This window comes from Somniosus microcephalus, chromosome 11, assembly GCF_052327205.1.
Source record: "Somniosus microcephalus isolate GS21.2 chromosome 11, FLI_Smic_1.0, whole genome shotgun sequence".
NCBI classification, from domain to species: domain Eukaryota; kingdom Metazoa; phylum Chordata; class Chondrichthyes; order Squaliformes; family Somniosidae; genus Somniosus; species Somniosus microcephalus.
The window spans coordinates 190822249-190839375 of record NC_140997.1 but is presented as its reverse complement, the minus strand read 5'-3'; the positions used below and the strand labels follow the sequence as shown (position 1 = coordinate 190839375).

The 17127-nt window shown below is 45.6% G+C and overlaps 1 protein-coding gene across 1 annotated transcript in view; it reads right to left on the bottom strand.

The window, feature by feature from the left end:
• cfap20dc (CFAP20 domain containing) overlaps positions 1-13524 on the bottom strand; it is a 721404-nt gene extending 707880 nt beyond the window's left edge. Inside the window, exons 1-2 of the mRNA XM_086001537.1 lie at positions 13331-13524; positions 12858-12944 (exon numbers count right to left, since the gene is read on the bottom strand). Coding sequence (XP_085857663.1) covers positions 12858-12944; positions 13331-13351 — 108 coding nt within the window. The 5' untranslated portion in view covers positions 13352-13524. The remainder of the gene's footprint in view (positions 1-12857; positions 12945-13330) is intronic.
• Between the last annotated feature and the right edge of the window lie 3603 nt (positions 13525-17127).

The window sequence follows — 17127 nt, the reverse complement described above, 5'->3', positions numbered from 1 at the left end:
AAAATACAAACAGTACATGCTTTAAAAAAAAGCACATAATCTAGACTGACACTTCAGTGCAGTACTGAGGGAACGCTGCGCTGTCGGTCTTTCAGATGAAATGTTAACCGAGGCCCCATCTCAGGTGGACACAAAAAGATCCCACGGCACTATTTGGAGGAGGGCAGGGGAGTTCTCCCCAGTGTCCTGGCCAACACTTATCTCTCAGCCAACACCTAAAATGGATGATCTGATCATTTATTTCACTGCTGTTTGTGGGAGCTTGCTGTGTGCAAATTGGCTACCGCGTTTCCTACAATACAACAGTGACTACACTTCAAAAGTACTTCATTGGTTGTAAAGCCATTTGGTTTATGGTGTCCTGAGGTCATGAAAGGCACTAAATAAATGCAAGTCTGTCTGTCTTTTGTAGAGAATGCAGATTTGCATACAATGAATCTGACTAATCTGAAGTCCTTGCATTAAAATAATTTAGCCAACACATCAGGGATTGTCACCTGTAAAAACACTCATTTTGCTTTATAAATGGGATTTATTTTGATGTATGCCATTCTTTAAAATCAGCATGTTTCAATGATTTTTCTGTTTGTCTCACTCTTCGTGATTATAAAACTTCACTCTGAACATATCCTTGATATTGACAGCTACATATTGACAAATAAGCACATACTCCTGGAAAATGCTGCACCAATTTTCAAACTTTACCATGCATTTGATGGCAGGAAGCCACTAATCAATTGAGAATATAAAAAACTTCCAAGTTACTGGAAAATTGATTCGTGGATACACATGCACACACACACGCAGTTTTCAGTGTGATTACTGCAAGAGTCTGACAAGATTAAGTTTCTTGTCAAGTTCAATGAAATGTTTAAAGATGTTACTGAATTGACAATTTTAAGAATCATGGGCTGAGTGTTTGCAGAGCTTTCAAAGGAATATACAGGCAGATAGATCACAGAAAGTTTCTTATAGTGCTGGATTGTTTTGGTCATTGACTATGGATGGGCCAAAAATATAACCATGGAGTTTGAAAAGAAAAAAATCAAAGTTCTATTGAGGCAAACCTGTTCAGCTGAATACTTAGTACTGTAATATTTTCTCAATTTCTGCAAGTAGAACTATTTGCAAGCTCTGCAAGTACACTAGCCATTTCGATGTTATAATGTTGCGAAGAATAGTAGTAAGCCTGAGGATTGGGAGAGTTTCAGAAACCAGCAAAGAATGACCAAAAAATTGATAAAAAGGGAAAAAATAGAATGAGAGAAAACTAGCAAGAAATATAAAACAGATTGTAAGAGCTTCTACAAGTATGTAAAAAGGAAGCGAGTAGCAAAAGTAAACTGAGACAGGCTGAGACAGGAGAAATTATTATGGGGAATAAGGAAATGGCAGAAACATTAAACAAATATTTTGTATCTGTCTTCACAGTAGAAGACACAAAAAGCATACCAAAAATGGTGGGGAACCAAGGGTCTAATGAGGGTGAGGAACTTAACGTAATTAATATTAGTAGAGAAAAAGAACTAGAGAAACTAATGGGACTAAAAGTCAACAAACCCCCTGGACCCAACAGGCCGACATCCTAGGGTTCTAAAAGAGGTGACTGCAGAAATAATGGATGCATTGGTTCTGATCTTCCAAAATTCCCTAGATTCTAGAACGGTCCCAGCGGATTGGAAGGTAGCAAATGTAACACTGCTATTCAAGAAAGGAGGGAGAGAGAAAACAGGGAACTACAGGCCAGTTAGCCTGACATCAGTTGTCGGGAAAATGCTGGAATCCATTGTTAAGGAAGTGGTATCAGGGCACTTAGAAAATCATAACATGATTAGGCAGAGCCAACATGGTTTTATGAAAGGGAAATCGTGTTTGACAAATTTATTAGAGTTTTTTGAGGATGTAACTAGTGGATGTAGTATATTTTGATTTCCAAAAGGCATTCAATAAGGTGCCACATAAAAGGTTATTATTCAAGATTAGGGCTCATGGGGTTGGGGGTAATATAGTAGCATGGATAGAGGATTGGTTAATGGATAGAAAACAGAGAGTAGGGATAAACGGGTCTTTTTTAGGTTGGCAGGCTGTAACTAGTGGGGTGCCACAAGGATCTGTGCTGGGGCATCAGCTATTTACAATCTATATTAATGACCGAGATGACAGGACCGAGTGTAATGTATCCAAGTTTGCGGACGATACAATGCTAGGTGGGACAGTAAGCTGTGAAGAGAACAGAGTGTCTGCAAAGGGATACAGATAGACTAAGTGAGTGGGCAGTAAAGTGGCGGATGGAGTATAATGTGAGGAAATGTGAGGTTATTCACTTTGGTAGGAAGAACAGAAAAACAGAATATTTTTTAAATGGTGAGAAACTTTTAAATGTTGGTGTTCAGAGAGATTTGGGTGTCCTCGTGCAAGAAGCACAGAAAGCTAGCATGCAGGTACAGCAAGCAATATGGAAGGTATGTTGGCCTTTATTGCAAGGAGGTTGGAGTATAAGAGTAAGGAAGTCTTGCTACAATTGTACAGGGCCTGGGTGAGACCACACCTGGAGTACTGTGCACAGTTTTGGTCTCCTTATCTAAGGAAGGATATACTTGCCTTGGAGACGGTGCAATGAAGGTTCACGATACTGATTCCTGGGATGAGAGGGCTGTCCTATGATGAGAGATTGTGTAGAATGGGCCTATAATCCCTGGAGTTTAGAAGAATGAGAGGTGATCTCATTGAAACATACAAGATTCTGAAGGGGATTGACAGGGTAGATGCTGAGAGGTTGTTTCCCCTGGCTGGAGTGTCTAGAACTAGGGGGCATAGTCTCAGGATAAGAGGTAGGCGATTTAAGACAGAGATGAGGAGGAATTTCTTCACTGAGGGTTGTGAATCTTTGGAATTCTCTGCCCCAGAGGTCTGTGGATGCTGAGTCTTTGAGTATATGCAAGGCTGAGATAGATAGATTTTTGGACTCGAGGGAAATCATGGGATATGGAGATCGGACGGGAAAGTGGAGTTGAGGTAGAAGATCAGCCATGATCTTATTGAATAGCGGAACAGGCTCGAGGGGCTGTACGGCTTACTCCTGCTCCTATTTCTTATGTTCTTATGAATGCGAGATATAATATATTGCAATACTCCAGGGGAGTGGACTGTGTATTGGATAAGATGTACATTTTGTTTCAAAATAACAACATTGCTACATATGCATTGCTGGAGCAATAATTGGTTCTAACTGTTACTCAGCTATATACTGTTTTGTTTCATATTCTTAACGTATTAGAACTGTAGAGAAGACAAATATCAAAACACTGCGACAGGATCCATTTGCAATACTCCATGAAAATGTCGTGAAGAAATAATTTCCAACAACATTAAGGAATCCGAGGACAGCAAAGCAGCAGCAAGGATTGAAGACATTATTAAACGTAGATTTAAAACCTCAGTATGACTAAGATAGGGTTACAAACTTTTGCCCCTTCTATTGATAATATGTTAACACAGGGTGATCAGACACAATTTATCTGCGAGATTTCAGCTAGAGATGTTGGAGATCAGCTTTATGCAGCTGATTTATTCGTTTTAGAAAATTAGGTTACGCAGATAACCAGCATAAATCAGAGTTAGCAAAAATAAGATGAGGTTGATGATGATCTGAAGAATCAAAGCACCAATCCAATGCAGATTAAAGAACAGATGAGATGGAACAGGTTAGCTACTTCATAAAAAGGTTTGTTACAATAGTTGTTTTTTAGGATTATTCAAGTCCCTTATTTCAGATTCAGTTCGGGTCAGGATTATTCCCAAAAAACAGAATGAAAGTGATAAAATTAGTGGTTATTTTGCATATTGTGGAGAATCTGTATTAATATATCTCTCAGATCAGTATTGGAGGCAAGTCAAGCTACATCACTGGACACATATACATAGTAAATAAGTAAGGGGCATCAAAAGAGAAAGTGAATGCAGGAACAGCCACAGACAATGAAATCTATGATAGAACATGTTAGAAAGGGATAATTAGGAAAGTTCCACTACTCTGTAGAGTGCACAGTTAAAGAAAAGAACAGATGGATACACTGGCAACGCAATGACTAGTCAAATACATTTGAGATTTCTTCAGATGGGGTCAGGTTGTAGGGATGTTGCTAAGTGCGATGGTACATATGTTTTGAGGGCTGCCACATGTGTCGGCTTTCCAGTCCAGGTTACAGCTGTACTGGAATCTTGCATCCTGCTTGGTCATCCTTGGTAGCTTTTGCGTACTCACAAGTCTTCATTACCATTTTAAAAGGGCAGTAGACAGAAGGCTGGAAACTATAGACCGGTTAGCCTAACATCTGTGGTAGGTAAAATATTGGAGTCCATAGGATTGGCTATCTAACAGAAGGCAGGGAGTTGGGATAAATGGTTCATTCTCAGACTGGCAATCAGTAACTAGTGGTGTTCCGCAGGGGTCAGTGCTGGGTCCCCAACTCTTTACAATCTATATTAACGATTTGGAGGAGGGGACCGAGTGTAACATATCAAAGTTTGCAGATGATACTAAGATGGGAGGGAAAGTAGTGAGTGAGGAGGACATAAAAAACCTGCAAGGGGACATAGACAGGCTAAGTAAGTGGGCAGAGATTTGGCAGATGGAATACAATACTGGAAAGTGTGAGATTATGCACTTTGGCAGGAAAAATCGTAGAGCAAGTTATTATCTTAATGGCAAGAAACTGGAAAGTACTGAAGTACAAAGGGATCTGGGGGTCCTGGTGCACGAAACTCAAAAGGTTAGTATGCAGGTGCAGCAAGTGATTAAGAAGGCCAATGGAATGTTGGCTTTCATTGCTAGGGAGATAGAATATAAAAATAGGGAGGTATTGCTTCAGTTGTACAAGGTATTGGTGAGACCGCACCTGGAATACTGCGTACAGTTTTGGTGTCCATACTGATGCACTATCAATTGCTACAAAAGACTGGAGATTGAGAAAGTAATAAACAGGCTTTTATTACCAAAGAACAGAGCATGCCTCTTGTGGTTGCCTGGTATCCAAAAGGGCTGGAGGCTTCTGAGCAGCAACCTTTATACCCAGCCATGAGGGTGGAGCCAGGGGCGGAGTCAGCTGAGGCATGCACAGACAAGTACAACAATATGCAAGAGTGAACAACAGTACTAACAACAGTGGTGAACAACAATACTAACAACAGTGGTTTACCACACATACTTAAGAAAGGGCATACTTGCTCTCGAGTCAGTACAAAGAAGGTTCACTCGGTTAATCCCGGGGATGAGGGGATGGACATATGAGGAGAGGTTGAGTAGATTGGGACTCTACTCATTGGAGTTCAGAAGAATGAGAGGCGATCTTATTGAAACGTATAAGATTGTGAAGGGGTTGGATCGGGTGGATGCGGGGAAGATGTTCCCGATGATGGGTGAAACTAGAACTAGGGGGCATAGTCTTAGAATAAGGGGCTGCTCTTTCAAAACTGAGATGAGGAGGAACTACTTCACTCAGAGGGTGGTAGGTCCATGGAATATGCTGCCCCAAAAAGCTGTAGAAGCTACATCATTACATAAATTTAAAACAGAAATAGACAGTTTCCTAGAAGTAAAGGGAATTAAGGGTTACGGGGAGCGGGCAGGAATTTGGACATGAGTCTAGGTTCGGATTGGTCATGGCCCTGTGGGTAGCGGAGCGGGCCCAGGGGCCGTGTAGCCTGATCCTGCTCCTATTTCGTGTGTCTAATTCTGTTAGATTCAGGAGATGGTTCTGTGATAGTGGATTGGCGGTTAGGATCAGATCAGCCATGATCTTATTGAATGGCGGAGCAGGCTCGAGGGGCCGATTGGCCTACTCCTGCTCCTATTTCTTATGTTCTTATGTTCTTATCCCTCTTCCCACATATGGCTGCTGTAGTCTTGGTCTCAGTAACCTATGGCTCCTGAAGTCATTTTATCAGCTTGACTATTGGTGGTCAATGCTTTTGGAAACAGCACTCTTGGTGTTTGTCATTTTGTCTCAAGTCAGGGTGGACTTCACCACAAATATATGAAGGACTACAATATAAACTAAATGGTACAATTTTAAATGGGGTACAGGAACAGAGAGAGCCTAGGGTTCAGATGCATAAATTGTTGAAGGTGGCAGGACAAGTTGATAAAGTTGTTAAAAAGCATATGGGATTCTTCTATAAATAGGAGGTACAGGTACAGAGTACAAAAGCAATGTTATGCTGAACCTTTATAAATCACTGGTTAGGTCTCAGCTAGAGTATTGTGTCCAATTCTGGGCACCACACTTTTGGAAGGATGTCAAGGCGTTGAGAGAGGGGGCAGAGGAGATTTACCATAATGATACCAGGGATCAGGGACTTGAGTTATGTGGAGAGGCTAGACAAGCTGGGATTGCTCTCCTTCATCCAGAGAAGGTGAAGTGAAGATTTAATAGAGGTGTTCAAAAAGGGTTTTGATAAGAGTAAATAAGGAGAAACTATTTCCATTGGTGGGTGGACCAGTAGCCAGATCACACAGATTTAAGATAACTGGCAAAAGAAATAAGGAGGTATTCTTTTATGCAGTGAGTTATGATCTGGAATACACTGTTTGAAAGGGTGGTGAAAGCAGATTCAACAGGGAATTGGATAAATACTTGAAAAGGAAAAATTGGCAGGGCTATGGGGAACGAGCAGGGGAGTGGGACTAATTGGATAGCTTTATCAGAGTGTCAGCACAGGCATAATGCTGTATGATTCTATGACTTTTAATTCCAGATCAACCAAACTCTACTAATCTCTTCTATATTGATGAAGGGTCATCGACCTGAAACACTGGGCTGGATTTTCCCAGGTTCCACCTGCACGGTGCGGGTAGATGCAGGAGACCCGAAGTTCGGGTTTCCCGGCACGCTGTGGAGTTTTAACTCCACAGCGTGTGTGTGACATGAAGAGCAGGTTTCCCATCCAGAAGTCAGCCTGATTGACAGGTTGGCTTCCAGCTGTGTGGGAAATGCGGACCAGGAGGCCACAGGACAAGACAAGTGCTGGGCCCAGGATGGCTGGGGCGGAAGGGGTTCCTAGCCCAGGTGTGTGGGGCGGGGGAAGAGAACTATGTCCGATCACCGACCCCAGGGCCGAGTCGCCAACCCTGGGGGGGTTCTGAACCCCAACCCTGGGGGTTGCGGGCTGATGGTGGGAGAGCTTGGGGGGCCAAGAGGAAGCACTTCTGCTGCTCCCAGCCCACAAGGATTGCTCCCCGAGGCGGAGGCCACCTCGTTGCAGCCACCAAGAATACCGAGCCCGGGGATCCCCGGCCGCCTGCAGGTTAAAGTCGAGGGTTCAGGCCTCATTATCACATTTAAATTGCCAACCTGCCTCTTGGCATCGGATTGGCAGCCACCCCCACCCCGCCGCCCACGCGCCCCCACCGAGTGAAAGGGGGTGGGTTGAGGTCAGGTTTTACATTTGTACAACTTTCACTTCCCCCCACGCCTCCAACCCACCTGTTCTTACCTCTGAAAATTCCAACCATCAACTTTGCTTCTCTCTGCACAGATGCTGCCTGACCTAAGTATTTCCAGCATTTTCAGTTTTTATTTCATCTGCAGTATATTTCTTTTGTCTTCTATATTTTGGTTTGTTTTTCACTGCTCAAAACTGTACATATCCCTTCTTCCACCAATAGCTCTTTTAGTGGTAATCACATTACAAAGTTTGCAAAACTTCTATAAATTTAAAAGACATTAGGGTGGTATTGTAAATTAATGTTGTAGTGTATGTACCTTTAAGCGAGAACTACTTTTACAGCTCCTGTATACTGTAGTACCGGCAGTGACCACACCTGTATATAAACCCTGAGTAGGGATCTGTAGTGTTAGTTTTTAGACTACCCTCATCCAGTAAACACCTGTTGATTGTTGATCTGCAGTCTCCATCTATTTATTGAAGAACACCATACCTTAAGATTCACGGATTTAACAGTGGCGACGAGGCCGATTCGAACCTACCTGCAACTCTGCATTTCCTCCCAGGGATTCGCTCCTGGAGGACAGTGGAAGAAAGTCGAGGCAACAGGCTGGCAACAGGTACGGCACAGACCCTTCCCGGACATCGGCGGCTGGAGCCGACCGACGGCACAGAAAAGGCCGAGCAGCGTCGACGGGGTAAGAGAGAGGGTAAAGCGCACAGGGCACAGCCGGGGGTTGAAGACCGAGCGGCGTCGACAGAAAACAAAAAGGAGAGAGAGGGTAAAGCACAGCTGGGGTTCAGGACCAAGCGGCGGCAACAAGAGAGGCGCGCAGGAAAACGCGCAGAGCGCAGCCAGTGCTCAAGGGCTGAGCAGCGTCCGCGGGGGAAGAAAGGAAGCGCGGGAGACGCCATTTGAGCCGCGGAGAAGAAGGGAGAGCACGGGAGACGCCATTTTTGAAGCCGCAGCGGAGAAGAAGGGCGAGCGCGGGAAGAAAGGGAAGCGCAGGAGACGCCATTTTGAGCCAGCGGAGAAGAAGGGCGAGCGCGGGAGACGCCATTTTAGCCAGTCTAACCACACCCAGGGATGCGAAGAGTGGCAGTCTCACAGCGTTCGACAATGAAGTCGAAGATTGGGCGACATATGTGGAACGCATTGAAGTGTACTGCAAGGCGAATGAAGTGCCAGATAAGAACTGGTATTGTTGAATTCCATGGGTGCAAAAATGTATGGCTTACTGCGAAACCTAGTAACCCCAGAGAAGCCAGTGGATAAGGATTTCGAAAGCATATAGTGGCAATCCTACAGGATCACTTAAACCCGACACCGCTGCTGATAGCAGAAAGATTTAAGTTTCACAAAAGAAACCAGCATCAAGACGAAAGTAATGCTGAGTATTTAACGGAACTGCGCAAGCTATCGAAACACTGCCAGTTTGGAATGGGACTAGCAGGTACGTTAAGGGACAAGTTTGTGTGTGGGCTTCAAAGTGAAGGAACCCAGAAACAGCTTCTATCAGAAAAGGATCTTACGCTGGACAAGGCTTTCAGCATGGCAATATCACATGAAGCAGCCGCACGGGGCGCTGCAGAGATACAACGGAGACCGCAAGAATATGGCACCAATGAAATGTCATATGGAGCAGGGAAGTGTTATCGCTGCGGCAGAACAACACACGACCAGAAGGATTGTTGGCTCAAGGACCAAGTGTGCAGACAGTGTGGAAAAGCAGAACACATAGCAAGAGTCTGCAGGTCGGGAAAGAAAACCAGCAGCAAGGAATCTCCACAGGAGAAGTACAAAAAGGTACATAAGGTGACGGAGAGTAGTTCAGACGAACAGAAAAGTGATACAGATTCCGGAAGCAAGGAGCTGGGTTGTCTGAAACTACATAATGTAATCAAAATGGAGGACCACCAGACTATCTGGGTCACGCTCAAGATAGACGGAATCCAAGTGAAAATGGAATTGGACACAGGATCAGCCCTAACAGTCATAAACCGAAGGGACTACAAGCGGCTATTCTCACATATACCCTTGAAAGCTACAGAGATTGTCTTGAAGACGTACACGGGGCAAAAAGTCTACCCCAAAGGAAAACTAAGGGTGAACGTGATATACAACGGCAAGGAAACACCAAAAATGGACCTATATGTATTGCCAGATGGAGGACCACCATTACTAGGACGTGAATGGATCCGGAAGATACAGTTAGATTGGCATTCCATACAGGCACTGACTATAGAGGCCAAAAAGGATGACGACGTCACACCTGGACGACTGTCAAAAATGCTAACTGACGCACAAGAAGTGTTCCAGGAGGGACTCGGAACACTAAAAGGCATAACAGCGATGATCAAAATAGAGGAAAATGCAAGCCCAAAGTTTTTTAAGGCCAGACCGGTGCCTTATGCGATCCGCCCAGCCGTCGCAGAGCTGGAAGGCTTGGAACGTTCAGGAGTACTGTCCAAAGTGGACTGGAGCGAGTGGGCTACACCCATTGTTCCTGTAATGAAGAGGTCGTTGAGTAATACGCCTGGGGACCCAAAGAAGGTTCGCATCTGTGGGGACTTTAAGGTGACAGTGAACCCAGTCCTTCACACTGTACAATATCCGCTTCCGCGGATTGAAGATATTTTCGCCTCACTATCTGGAGGGAAACGCTTCACTAAGATTGATCTGGCCCAGGCGTACCTGCAAATGGAGGTAGAAGAAGCCTCGAAACAATACCTCACGATCAACACTCACAAAGGTCTCTACCAATACAACCGGCTGGTGTTCGTGGTAGCATCAGCTCTGGCTATTTGGCAAAGGGCAATGGATCAAGTCCTGCAAGGGATTCCAGGGACCCAGTGTTATTTGGACGACATCCTGGTCACGGGCGAAAATGACAGTGATCACCTCGCCAACCTGGAGCAGGTGCTCACTAGATTGAAGGAATATAGGCTACGAGCTAATCGCCACAAATGCAAGTTTTTCCAGAAGCAGATCTCGTATTGTGGCCACGTTATTGATGAAGAGGGGTTACATAAGTCCCCTGAAAAGATTGAGGCAGTAGTCAAGGCTCTAGCACCGGAAAATGTCACAATTGAGGTTGTTCCTCGGGCTGGTGAACTACTACCATAAGTTCTTACCAAATTTGTCTACAGTATTACACCCACTGAACACCCTATTGCAGACGGGGGTACCATGGAAGTGGAATGACGAATGTAAACGAGCTTTCCAGAAGTGCAAAGAATTGCTCACATCAAAAGAGGTGTTGGCTCATTTCAACCCAGCACTACCAATTCAGTTGGCGTGTGATGCATCACCCTATGGTATTGGAGCGGTGCTGTCGCACAAATTCCCAGACGGGTTGGAGAGGCCAGTAGCCTTTGCGTCTCGGTCACTAACCTCAGCCGAGCGCAACTACGCCCAGATTGACAGGGAGGCCCTCAGCCTAGTATGGGGAGTGAAAAAGTTCAACCACTATCTGCACGGGCAGAAGTTCACCTTGCTGACTGACCACCAACCACTTGTCTCCATCTTTAATCCAAAGAAGGGCGTTCCGGTGATGACTGTGCAACGGCTACAAAGATGGTCCCTTTTTCTAGGGGCGAACCAATATGAAATAGAGTATAAGGGCACGAAACAGCATGGAAATGCTGATGGGCTATCACGCCTGCCACTGCCTACTGCGGAGGAAGTACCAGCAGTGGACCCTGTCGAAATATTTTATTCAACTATAATTGAACGCTTGCCAGTAACTAACGCGGATATAGAGGAGACCCGAAATGATCCGACAATGTCTCGGGTATATGATTTGACGGTGAAGGGATGGCCAACACATGGCGGCTCACTGTTGCCAGCATTCTCATCCAGGAGAGAACAGCTGTCAGTATGCCAGGGGACGTTGATGTGTGGATCCCGAGTGGTAATTCCACCCAAGTTAAGGGAGAGAGTGCTCAATGAGCTTCACGAAGGCCATCTGGGAGGGGTGAAAATGAAAAGCCTTGCTAGGGCTTATGTGTGGTGGCCGGGAATCGATCAACAAATCGAGGACCTAACAAAGAGCTGCTCAGGATGCCAGAAGGTCCAAAATGCACCACCACATGCCCCTCTACACCCATGGGAGTGGCCCTCTCCATGGCAACGGGTGCATATTGATTTTGCTGGTCCATTCATGGACTCAATGTTCTTAATAGCAGTGGATGCGCACTCGAAATGGCCTGAGGTGATCAAAATGTCCTCCACCACTACGGAGAAAACGATTGCAGTCCTACGGACCATTTTTGCCAGGAACGGCTTGCCAGAACAGATTTGCTCTAATAACGGACCACAGTTTGTGTCCAAAGAGTTTCGGAAATTTATGAGAAGGAATGGGGTAAGGCATTACACATCCGCCCCGTATCATCCAGCCACAAATGGATTGGCTGAGAGGTTCGTACAAACATTTAAAAAGGCCGTAAGGGTCATGTGCGATGACGACATTCCACTGCAGCATAAGGTGGACAATTTCCTGTTAGCCTACAGAAATGCGACACATGCAGTTACCAACCAGACCCCGGCCATGATGTTCTTTAACCGAAGGTTGAGATCTTGTCTGGATTTGCTCAGACCAAATGTACGAAGAAATGTTGAGAATAAGCAATTCCAGCACATCAATGAGAAGCTGACAAGGAGCTTCAATGTAGGACAACCAGTCTTGGCCCGCGACTACCGAACAGAGAAATGGCAACCAGGGACGATATGCACACGGCAGGGGCCACTAATGTACACAGTGGATGTTGGGGAGAACATTGTGAGACGCCATGTTGACCAGATCCTAGCGTCACAGGAACGAGTCAACCCCATGTCTCGCGTACCTGGTGATGAACCCGACATACCGGTAGCATCTACCCCAGAAACAGTAGCATCGGAAGCTGATGAACTAACCGACGACAGGGGGCCAGAATCGCCTCCGCACCAAGAACAAGACACTGAGGAAAGGCGCTATCCAGAAAGGATCAGGAAGCCGCCCCAAAGACTGAATCTATAAATGGACTATTTCAATTAATGTGCATGTTAAAAGTGTTAACTGTTATTTGAATGTTATGGTACTGTTAATCTAAAAGGGGAGGAATTGTAGTGCATGTACCTTTAAGAGAGAACTACTTTTACAGCTCCTGTATACTGTAGTACCGGCAGTGACCACACCTGTATATATAAACCCTGAGTAGGGATCTGTAGTGTTAGTTTTTAGACTACCCTCATCCAGTAAACACCTGTTGATTGTTGATCTGCAGTCTCCGTCTATTTATTGAAGAACACCATACCTTAAGATTCACGGATTTAACAAATGTAAGATGCACATATATCGTGAATAGAACAGGTTTAAAATATGTTTTTCAGAAACAAACAATTCTAGCTATATCTATAGCCAGTAACTTACTTTCTGGACTGCAGGATTGCCGCAAAGCTTCCATTTTGCAACTGGATCTTTGCCTTGTGAGCTGAAGATTTCTACAAATGGTCCTCCCTTTATTTAGGGGAAAAATTGGTATGTTTATTTTCCAATTTGATAAAGCAAACGCTAAGTTAAAATAGTCGTTAACAAGCACGAGACTGCAGGACACAGTTAAGGAAATCGACAATGCAGCCAATGACTATTCATGAACACATTGAACAGTAAATGGTAAAAAAAAATGTTCTATTGTATAAATACAAAGCATTACATTATACAAAATATTAAAGGTCAAAATCGGTTAGCTCTGAAGCACACTGGTATTGCCTAAGAATATACCATTATTATTATTATATGTATATATTACATGTTGAAAGTTTGATCATGATTAAAGTACGTTTTATTATTTAACACGTTGTTTATTCCCGTATTTCCCAAAAGGTGCAGCATCGAAAGATTACCTGATACTCATTTTTGAACATATTGCACGACTGACATAAAGTTGTGTATCAGTTTAATTAAGGAACTGCACAGAAACAATCTGCTTTCACTGGTCGCCAGCCTCTTGCTCACAGTTCCACGGGACTCGGGTGAACCTGCCTCCGGCTGGGGAACAACTTGCCACTTCAGCCACCATTTTGCACCTGTTGCCCTTTTGTCCAATCAGAGCGCGGAATAACGCCGGTCGTGAGGAATGCTCGAGCAGAACCTCCCCGGTTGTCATGGTGACACGGACGCTGGAGATCGAACCTTTGACGGTTTGTCGGCTGTGCGCATGCGCCCAACTGCGACCCTGAAGCAAATAGGCTCTTTGGCAAGTCGCCGTGGTGCGCTTTCCTGCGGTCTCTGTTCTCATTCACTGTTGAGGGCTGAGCTCTGGAGCAATACACCCAGCATCTTTATATTATTTTTAAAACGCCATTTTGAAGAATTAACACTTATCAGTGTTCGCTTAACTCACTTGGTAGCACTTTGGACTGCGAGTCAAAAAGTTGTGCCTTAAAGCTCCACTCCAGGATTTCAGCAGGTCATCAAGAATGACTCTTCAGTGCGATACTGAATTGTCAGAGGGGCAGGCTTTCAAATGAGATGTTCGACTCACACCCCGTCTGCCTGTTCAGGTGGATGGAGGCGATTTCAGGGTATTTATTATTTTAAGAGAAACAGGGAAGGTTTCCCAGTATTCTGGCCTACATTCTTCCCTCAACCAAAATCACTAAAATATATAATAACTGATCATTTATCTCATTTTTCCATGAGCGGGGCTTTGCTGGGAGTAAGTTTGCTTCATTTGTCTGCAGAACAAAAAGTGACTACACTTCATTAGTAATTATTTTGCAGTGAAGCACTTTGAGATATTCTGAAGATGTGAAAGGTGCTGTATACATGCAAATTCTTTTCTTTCTTTCATCACAGCAACCCTTGTGCATAGGAAAATGCATTTTTAACATTTGTAATGTACAAGCAGGATTGTTGTGGGAGGTTTGGTGGGCGGCTGTTATGATTGTTCTGGGACTCCCTTGCAAAGCACCCAAGGACTGTTATAGAGTCATAATGGCACAGAAGGAGGCCATTCGGCCCATCGAGTCTGTGCCGGCCCTCTGTAGAACAATCCAGTCAGTCCCATTCCTCCACTCTATCCCCGTAGCCCTGAAAGTTTATTTCCCTCAAGTGCCTATCCAGTCTCCCCTTGAAAACATTGAGTGTCTCCGTTACCACCACTTCCGTTGGCAGCGAATTCCAGGTCATCACCACTCACTGCATAAACAAGCTTTTCCTCACATCCCCCTGTATCTCTTGCCAAAAACCTTAAATCTGTGTACCCGAGTCCTTGTACCATCAACTAGTGAGAACAGCCTTTCCCCGTCTAGCCTATCCAAACCCGCCATAATCCTGTACACCTCTATCAAATCACCCCTCAACCTCCTTTGCTCGAATGAAAACAAATCCAGCTTCTCCAACCTGTCCCTGTAGCTAAGATCCCCCATCCCCGGAACCATTCTGGTAAATCCCCTCTGCACCCTCTCAAGGGCCTTCACATCCTTCCTAAAGGGCCTTCACGTCCTCCGCAAGATCCTGCAAATCCATTGGCAGGATAGGCACACCAACGTCGGTGTTCTCGCTCAGGCCAACATCCCCAGCATCGAAGCTTTGACCACGCTCGATCAGCTCCAATGGATGGGCCACATCGTCCACATGCCCGATATGAGTTTCTTTATGAAGGACCCTCTCGAAGTATCAACACACTCCCTAGGTTCTCCTGTTGGAAAGGCAATGTTCATTAACCGAAGGAAAACTGCAATAATTGCAGAAAACATTTGCACAGAAGGAGGCCATTCGGCCTATCATGCCACTGCCAGCTCTTTGAAAGGGCTATTCAATTAGTCACACTCCCTTGCTCTTGGACAAAGGAAGGCTAGATGCTGCCATGAGCAGCATAACGCCGACCGCACCCGCATGTCCCCCTTCACCCTGACTAGAATGCACCCAGCCTGAGTACCTGTGTCTGCTCACATATGATGAGTGGGGCAGGCCCTGTGTTAAGATAGGGGCGAAGACGGTGCAGGGGAGATATTTGGTGGACTCTGGAGCTTCCAGCACAGTGGTCCATTTGAAGGACCCGACCAATTCACCCTGGTCTAACAAGGTCCCATTTAGCCTAATGGGATTCACGGGGAGCAAGCAGGAGGGGGCAATGTCCAAACCCCTGAGAATAGAGCTAGGGTCCCTCCGCACCACGTGGAAGTGCGTGCTAATGAAATGGGAGCAACCAGGGTGGGGAGTTCTCGGGGCTGATTTCATGTTAGCCAACCGGGTCATTGTGGACCTGAGCAATCACTGCCTGTGGGGGGCAGTGGTCTCTGACAAGACAGAGGAGGTGACAGTGATCCCCAGAGATAAGGGAGGAGGGGGTAGTGTATGCGCCATGAAACCGAAAAGGATTTACGACCTGGAACAGTTGGTTAGTAGCGCCCCAGCCCAGTACCAGGCGAATGTATGGGACAACTTCGCCGCATTCGCCACCCATAAACATGACTGTGGCAGGGTGACCGGGGTAGAGGTCTGGGTGCAAGGGGACCCCATGTCACGGCCACAAAAGCAGTATACAGGAAACTCTCATTTAAATGGCTCCTAAATATCCGGAATTCTCTATTAACCAGCGAAATTCATACTCCGAATACAACACTTCAATAACCGGAAATGTTGCCGAGTCCGAGTCTCCCACGGTGGCCGAGTTAGTCAGTGGGGGTAGTTCTCCAAACTGCCACTACTCGGCTTCTTGGCGCTGTCGGAAGTCGGAAAACCTCAATACCCCTGTAACAGGAGTCTGACTCTCCCGCGCTGCCGGTAGTCTCTTCTGATCCGCCATTTTATAGGGGTACTGTGTGTCTCCCACGCTGATGGTAGTCATTGCATTGCATTACCCTCAACTGGCAGTACTGTACTTAATCAAGCATCTTCCACCATCCATTTAACGCAACATTCTGTAGGTGAGTACCCAATTACTGTATACTGCACATTTCTTGATTTTTTTAAATTTTTGTTTGTTAAAAATAGCATCGGTAGATAACCCTCTCCGTCATCCGGAATTTTTAATCAACCGGCACCATCCCAGTCCTGTCGGTGCCGGATACCAAAAAGTTTCCTGTGGTTTCCCCCGGGAAGCAGAAGCCGACTTGGAGACAGCACTGGGATCTCTGGTAAAACAGCGGGTGTTGAGACTAATAGCCACCCACGTGAACTCACCACTCTGGCCAGTGAAGAAACCCAACCATTCGTGGAGAGCCACCGTGGACTATTGGGTCCTTAATAAGAACATCCCAACTTGCGCGCCCATAGTCGCAGCTGTCGCCGATCTGATAAGGAGCATTCCAGCAACCGCAACCACATTCACGGTGCTGGATATCTCCAACGGGTTTTGGTCGATTCCCCTCAAATGGGAAGACCAATACAAGTTTGCATTCACTTTTAAAGGGCAGCAGTATACATGGACATGCCTTCCCCAGGGGTTCCACAACAGCCCCTCCATATTCCACCAATGCATGGTGGACGCATTAAAAGGCTTCAACCGACCCCACCAGTTAATCCAGTACATGGACGACCTGCTTTTGTTCTCTGCAGAGGGGGAGAACCATGGGCTACTGTTGGACGAGCTGCTAAAGCTGTTGCAGGAGGCGGGGTTCAAGGTCAACCCCAAGAAAGCCCAGTTCGGCCAGGAGGAAGTCAAATTCCTCGGGCTGACTGTAAGGGCCGGTGA